This window comes from Seriola lalandi, unplaced genomic scaffold (assembly GCF_002814215.2).
Source record: "Seriola lalandi dorsalis isolate HSWRI2012SDOR001 ecotype SW California unplaced genomic scaffold, Sedor1 jcf7180002054666, whole genome shotgun sequence".
In the NCBI taxonomy this organism is placed as follows: Eukaryota; Metazoa; Chordata; class Actinopteri; order Carangiformes; family Carangidae; genus Seriola; species Seriola lalandi.
Window position 1 is genome coordinate 391,273 of NW_019525219.1, and position 7,155 is coordinate 398,427.

The 7,155-nt window shown below is 43.0% G+C and overlaps 1 protein-coding gene and 1 long non-coding RNA gene across 2 annotated transcripts; one reads left to right on the forward strand and one right to left on the reverse strand.

Annotated features, from left to right (window-relative positions):
- Positions 1-57: 57 nt before the first annotated feature.
- On the reverse strand, positions 58-5,343 carry pla2g3 (phospholipase A2 group III). Its single transcript, XM_023421188.2, has 7 exons — positions 4,665-5,343; positions 3,202-3,334; positions 2,966-3,100; positions 2,267-2,757; positions 2,040-2,169; positions 1,485-1,595; positions 58-1,063 (listed from the first exon to the last, which is right to left on the reverse strand). The coding sequence occupies exons 1-7, from the start codon at positions 5,236-5,238 to the stop codon at positions 805-807; spliced, it is 1,833 nt and encodes a 610-aa protein (XP_023276956.1). The 5' UTR covers positions 5,239-5,343; the 3' UTR covers positions 58-804.
- On the forward strand, positions 5,224-6,577 carry LOC147818256 (uncharacterized). The gene is made up of 2 exons (XR_015438149.1): positions 5,224-5,353; positions 6,343-6,577. It is a non-coding gene; the product is annotated as an uncharacterized LOC147818256 (long non-coding RNA).
- Positions 6,578-7,155: the final 578 nt, after the last annotated feature.

A 7,155-nucleotide genomic window follows, 5' to 3' on the forward strand; every position in this document is an offset into this window, starting at 1 on the left:
ACCCCCCCCCCCCCCCCCCCCCCCATGAAATGTCTGATGACAGTGTACATTAATAAATACTTTCACATTATGTTTATTTATTTAACTGTTGAGTTATGTTCTATCTCCCTACATGATAGTCTAAATGCTGCTCCAAAGTATCCTCCACATTGCAAGGAATACAGTTTACAGCTAAAAATAGTCACATTTAAATTGATATTGACGCCAAAGAATATCTGAAACAGTCCTTTAAACCTCTGTAGGTGTTAAAACGCCCCAAACACAACCAGAAACAATAGGAACATGACCTCAGTGTCCCCAGTGGCGGCTGCAAGTCCTATAGAGGAAATACTGTAGTGCAGACTTCGATGCAGAGGTACATAAAAAGGTGAGTTAACCATGACTTCCTTGTTATTCTATTCTCAGAAAAAACAACCACGAGTGTTTTGTGGCAGACATCTTAATTTGTCACGGCAGGAAAAGCAGCAGAACCGCAGGGCTGCTCTGAATGAAATGCAGTCGTAGTTAATGTTATAAGTTACGCCTGTGCTTTTGCTGCGATGACATGCCAGAAGGTTTATTATACTCGAGGAAAACTTTATAGTTTGTTCAAAACAGATTCAAAAAACAATTTGGCCTTAACTCAGTTTCACTTCCCTGATGTAACAACATAAATACATAATACTACAATATTTAATGGAGATCAAAAGTGTTCATCATTAAATAAATAAGTCATTTTTGAGAGTTTCACGGTTATATTTATTTGTATTTATTCATATGTTTCTATTTAATATTGAACACTTTGGGTCTCCATGATAGTTACTTTCAGACGTGCTCTCTCCCTCTAACAGCCGGCTGTTGAGCATTTTGACCACGTTTTCTTGTCTTGTTCTTTTGTTTGGGCCGGGTCATCCTGAGACACAGTCTGTGAAGCTTCACCGCTCTGTCTTTTCTTTTAGCCCTCCTGGTGTTTTGCCTCCTGAACGTCAGTCTAACTGCCTGTAGATGGCGCTGCTCCTCCACCTCTGCACTGCTCCCCTGCTCCAGCTGAGGGAGATCTGCTCTCACCAGAACTGCTGTACAGCTGTTGAAAAAAGAGGAGGCAGTGATGGTTTTGTGATGATATTATTGCTTAAGTACAAGTTTGAGGTGCTTGTACTTGAGTATTTCAATTTTATGCCATTTTATACATTTACTCCACCACATTTCACAACAACAATCTAATAATGTCAGATATAATAATATATGAGCCACAGGGGAAGATTTCCGCAGAGTGCTTTTACTTTGATATTTTAGGTGAATATAGCTGATATTATTTTTGTACTTTTTGCAGGACTTGAAGTATTTTTCCATTATTGTATCAGTAAGGTTACTTCCACCTCTACTATACATAATTATCATAATATATTATATAAAAATCTGATAAATCACACAGTGTTTCAGTGTTTTTCTCATAGCCTGGAGGTGTGGATATATCTACAGTGCGTCTGCGTTCGTATACTGACCTTTTGTCTGCTGTGCAGTCCTGTGGCAGGAAGCAAGATTCAGACACATATCCAAGCAGAAGGGCCTGTACTTCGGTCAGTTTTCTTTGTTTAACCAAAGTCTGGAATAATCTGGAAAGACAGCGAGAGAAAACAAACATCAGAGACCGACAGACCGACAGACAGACTGACGCGCCAAAAAAAACAACAAACGCAGCAGATTTTACTTCTGTGCAGATTCAGAGAACCGCTATGTAACAGTGTGACGGTGAATGTATGTGTGCACTGCTTTCGGCCTACTTTGTGTTATGAAACACTAAGTCTGCCTTGTCATACTGTGTATACACAGAAACAAAGGTGAGTGCACCATTATCACAAAGTCTGTATATGCTCTGCAAAAAGGGCTAGAAATATTTACTCCAGGGGTTAGATCATTTTGTGTATTATAGACATGGTTTGACTCATCCCCTTGACTTGATTGGATGATTTTGCCAATAAAATACAGAGTTTTATGCAAAAAAATAAGATAAATTTTCGGCCTGATTGGTATCTATTGACTGGTAATGGTAGATTTACCTGGTGGTACAGTTGCAGTGGTACAGCGTCCTGGGCTCCGGGTTGTGGAGGCCATATCTCCTCTGCAGGGGAAAGATCTTGTTCCTGCACTCATCGAGATCCTTATAGACACCACATGACAGCTGCATCTCTGTGGAGGGGAAGCATCGATGGACATGTTTGGTTTCGTTATTGTTGTGTAGAGAAATAAACCGAGGTGCTGGAGAGAAGTGCGTGATAATGAATACCTGCAGTGTCAGCATCCGGCTCAGTTCGGTTTCTGGTGGGTAAAGTGTTCTCAGGTACGGAAACTTTGGGTCTCGCTGGTGTGTTTGTGACTGTGGAGGTGGTGAAATTGGTGACATTGGTGACATTGGTGACATCAGTGACATCAGTGACATCAGTGACATCCGTGACATCCGTGACATCGGTAACATCGGTAACAGTGGTGACATCGGTGACATCGGTGACAGTGGTGACATTGGTGACATTGGTGACATCTGTGACATCGGTGACATCGGTGACATCGGTGACATTGGTGACAGGAGTGATGGAGGCTGAGGGTGAGCTCGTTGACGGTGTAGGGACGGTGGACGCAGCAGCGGTGATGGAGAAGAGCTGTGGGTCTGCAGGTATGGTGGCGTTGGCGATGGAGCTGGTACTGTTCATGCTGACCTCTGACTCGTACAGTGTGGGTGGATGGACATCAGCATACAGAGCCATTTTAGTCTCTTTACACCTGTTGAAGTCATGTAAAGGACGTGTTTGACATTTTGGGAAATACACTCATTTGCTTTCTTGCAGAGAGTTAGACGAGAAGTTATATATATATACACTGCACATCATCTAAATCACTGATAAATCACAAAACTTATTTATTGATTTGTACTCCAGATCCAAACCTATATACACCACAGTCTTACTAAATAAATTAAACCTTTACTTACATTCCAAACCAGTTTCTCTCTGTGCACTGGAGTCGGTGGGAGAACTCAAAGCAGTGCATCTTCAGCAGGTTAAAGAAGGTGTATCCCACCACGTCAGCGATGCTGTCGTTCGCCTCCATCAGACAACTATGAAACCTATAACGTGTCGTTTTGGGTCCAGAGTTAGAAATAAAAATCACTGAAGAAAGCACACACAGATAAAATGAGGTGGTGAGGATACAGTAATAAGTCCCTACCTGTTGTCGCAGTCGCAGTGAGACATGGTGAAGATGTTGCTGTTGAAGACGCCGTACTCTGACTGAAAGGACAGGATGGTGTGTTTGCACTGGTCGTGTTCCCGGCAGCAGCTGTCCGTGTCTGCAAAGACCCCTGCAAGAGATAAGGCGAGAGTTTTATTCCAGCCTGATGAAATGATCATTAAAAACGTCGCTGCATCTTAAGTCATTTACCAGCAAAAAAGTGTGTTTATAAGTGAAGCAATAAACATTTGATCTGCGAGTTAAAGGGACACGCCGCTGAAGTTACAAAGGCAGTTTACGAGTCATCAGGACTCTGTGGCTCTGGAGGAGCGTTGTCACGTCTGAGAAAATCACTAAAAGGTATTTTGTGGAGTTTGTGACCACTAGTGGCGCTTTAGAGCGAGCGAGTCCCCGTTTTGTTTGTACACTGTGGACAAGATTCACTGTATTCCACTGACCTACAGGTGGGAATAAACAGCTGAGAAATGCAGCAATGCAACAACAAAGGCAGGAACTCATAGCAAGTAAACAACAAGTTTAAAAATCTCAAAAAAAAAAATCAGATGAATTTATGAGGAAGGAAGTTTGTTTGCTCATGAGAAAATGTATTTAAACTTCCAGTGATCCAGTGATTTGGGGGCCACAAGTCAGGAAATCTCGGCTTCTGCCGCTTCACTTCCTGCATGGAAGTGCAATATTAAATCACTGAGTGCCGCTTTAAGTTATTAGTTCATATGACATCTGCTGCATGTCTGTCTGTCCTGAAAGAAGAATCTCTCTTCTCTCTCTTCTGTTGCTATTCCTGAGGCTTCTGAGTTTCTCTCCTTGTCTGTTTCGAGAGTCTAAAGAGAAATGTGTTGGACGCTGTGATGAACAAATGTGATTTTGTTCCACATAAAGAGACGCTGAGTCGGCTTCACGCCACCAGGAATTCAACATTTCTAACAAAAAGTCTGCAGCTGGGGGGTGAAGGATTTTGAAAGATGTGGACATTTGCCAGGCAGAGGAATTCTAATAAAGGAGGTTGTTGAGTTGCATTATGGGAAACATAGGATCCAGTTTTTCTGGAGCTCAGCCCATATACTAAGGACGAACAGTCAGCACACCTCAGTTTCTGCTGCATCAGATTTTACAATTCTTTTCTTTTTTAAAATAAGTCACAAGTCCCACAACTTTATAGAAGGACAATAATAATCAACCACCACTGATCATGTGTTTTACATGAATATAATATTGAACTATTTAACATCTTGTGGCTGTAATCACAGGAGACGGACTTAGAGTGGACATGAGGTGTTAACAGGTCGAAAGAAAGAAGAACAAGAAAATGGAAAATGCAAACATTCAAGAAGGAATAAATAAACATATTTGTGTCTTATTCCGCTTATTGTTTCTCTCTAATGAGCTCTAACCCAGCTCATAAATGGACAGACTTAGAGTGAGATATGAAATCAACCTACCCAGATCTTCATATGATGGCGCCTTGTTGCCAGAGCCGCACCAGAGAGTCCCAGGTACAATGAAACCGCGCTTTACACGCTTACGGCTCTTGACCTCTGACCTTTCATCTTGACCTTGACTGTTCTGAGCCGCGGGGAGACCAGGGACGCTGTTCCTCCTCCTCCTCCTCATCGGCTTTTCCCCTGTGCGCCCCCCGAGCTCGGACCCCCCGGGCCCTGGAGCAGCCAGAGAGATGCACTGCTCCTCGCCTCCAATCATCGACTCCACATCGAAATTTTCATCCGGCTTATCGGAAAACTCCTGCGCGCGCTCCAGGCACAGAGAGAAATAGTTGTGGATCACTGCCGCGTCGTCGCTCCAGGCGCAGCTGAGCAGAGCGCGCTCCTGCCCGGACCAGGCGCTGTGGTAGAGCCGCACGGATGGAGAGCCCCGCCGGAGGAAACTGTAGTGCACTTCTCCGTTAGACAAAACTTTAGACCAGGCGCAGAGGACCGAGGCTTCCGCAGCCCCCGACCCCAAGAGTGAAGATGTCAAACTGAGAGTGAAAAGAAGAAGAGGAGCGATGTGCGTCATGGTGGCGCGTGGAGGACGCAGCGGCTGAATGAAAGAGGCTGAAGAGGCTGAGATTCACCCAAACAAACTGTTGCCTCACTCACTGAGGACCTTATGACAGATTGACAGACTCCAGGTCGGTTATAAATGAGAAGGAGGGGGGAGGAGGCGCGCGGGGGGGTGTTTCAGTGGACCTAAAATAAACGCAACATCCAAATCAGCCGGAGTCATGTGACCTGTCAGAGGAGTCAGACATCAGTCTCTCTCTCTCTCTCTCTCTCTCTCTCTCTGCCAGTGACCATGACATAGGCCTATTGATCTACACACACACACTAATACACATACACACACACACACACACACACACACACACACACACAGGATATGTTTATCAATCTGAAAATGTGACTAATATTGATAAGTGACTGACACGCTGCCAAAAGGCTTTAAAGTAGCCTGATCAATTTATATTGATTGCTAAATGCCAAATGCGTCAAACAGCCATTTCTTTTATTGCCCAGTTACTTTTGCTGTCCTCAGTTTTTCTCACTTTCTTGGACGAAGCAGATAAGAGCTGGTGTGTGTCAGTATGAAACCACAGACTGTGGCTAACTTAGCTTAGCACAAACACTGCAAACAGGAAGCTCATTGATTAAAACTGTTGATCTGTTTGTTAGTCTATGTACTTGACTGGACTACTTTATGGTCAGTGGAATAATGTCAGGTGGTCTACCTGTAATATCAGGTCCCTAGTATTAGTCTCACCTCATGTAAAGACTAAACAACACACACACACACACACACACACACACACACACACACACACACACAGCTCAGCAGAAAGAAAGAATGAACCAGAAACATTCAGCATCTAGAATTCAGTCAGGTGCTTCCTTACACTCAATATGGTGAACAGCAATAACCAGTTATATATATATATCTATATATCCGTGGAACAGCGCCCCCACTTGGCAGTACTTTACCACAGTTAACCTCACGTCACCTGGTTACAAGAGCTTAGAAAAACCTCAGTTTATCTGTTTATTATCTTCTCCTTTCAGAGTTTGATTGAATTGCGGCGGGAACATCATATTTGAATGTTGAAATTATTTGTTTTTTGCACAGATATCTGGTGTTTATCCAGCCGAGGCCGTCGAGTGACTGCTGCTGTGGTTTGACCGAAGCTCCAGAACGTCCTCAGTAGCAGTGACAGTGTTCAGTGATGTTGTTGTTGTTGTTGTTGTTGTTGTTGTTGTCGTCGTCACCGGCATCAGTTCTGTATGTTTGTGTTTGTTACAGATCTCCTCCGGTCAAACAGACAAAAATAAAACTGTGTTCGAGGTGTGCTTCCTTCATGTCAGTGAAGTGGATGACTTCATTTATCTCTGGTGTTTGTCAGGTGTTTTATTTTCAGGCAGCACGGCTCATGAAGGTCAACTGTCCCGTCTCTGTATCAGGGTTTACTGCAATTTCCATTTCCAAGACATTAAGGTTTAAATTGGTGTATATGACAAAACAAATATTAGCAATGAAATATATAATAAATGAATATAGAAATATTATTTTGATATGTTGTGGGGAGCGTGTTGCAGTCAAGAGGAGGTGAAAAACATGAGGTCGAGCCTCTGTCTGTTTCTACAGTCACTAATCTACAACAAAGGTTTGAAAATCACAAGAAAGGTTTGTTGTAAAGTATAAAACGTAAAACTTCAGCTTCCGTCAGATATTTTTTGAGTGATTCAGCCTGTTTGTTTAACACTGATGTGTCTTCATTCATCTCGATGGACTGAATTTGAACAAGACTGAAAATGATATTGAAATTCTTTAGTTTTTATTTCAGATAATTCCTTTATAAACAAGTGTTATGGTCATGTTTATTCAGACAGATGCTGCTACCCCCCCCCACCCGACCCCCCCACCCCTAAAGCAAATACATCA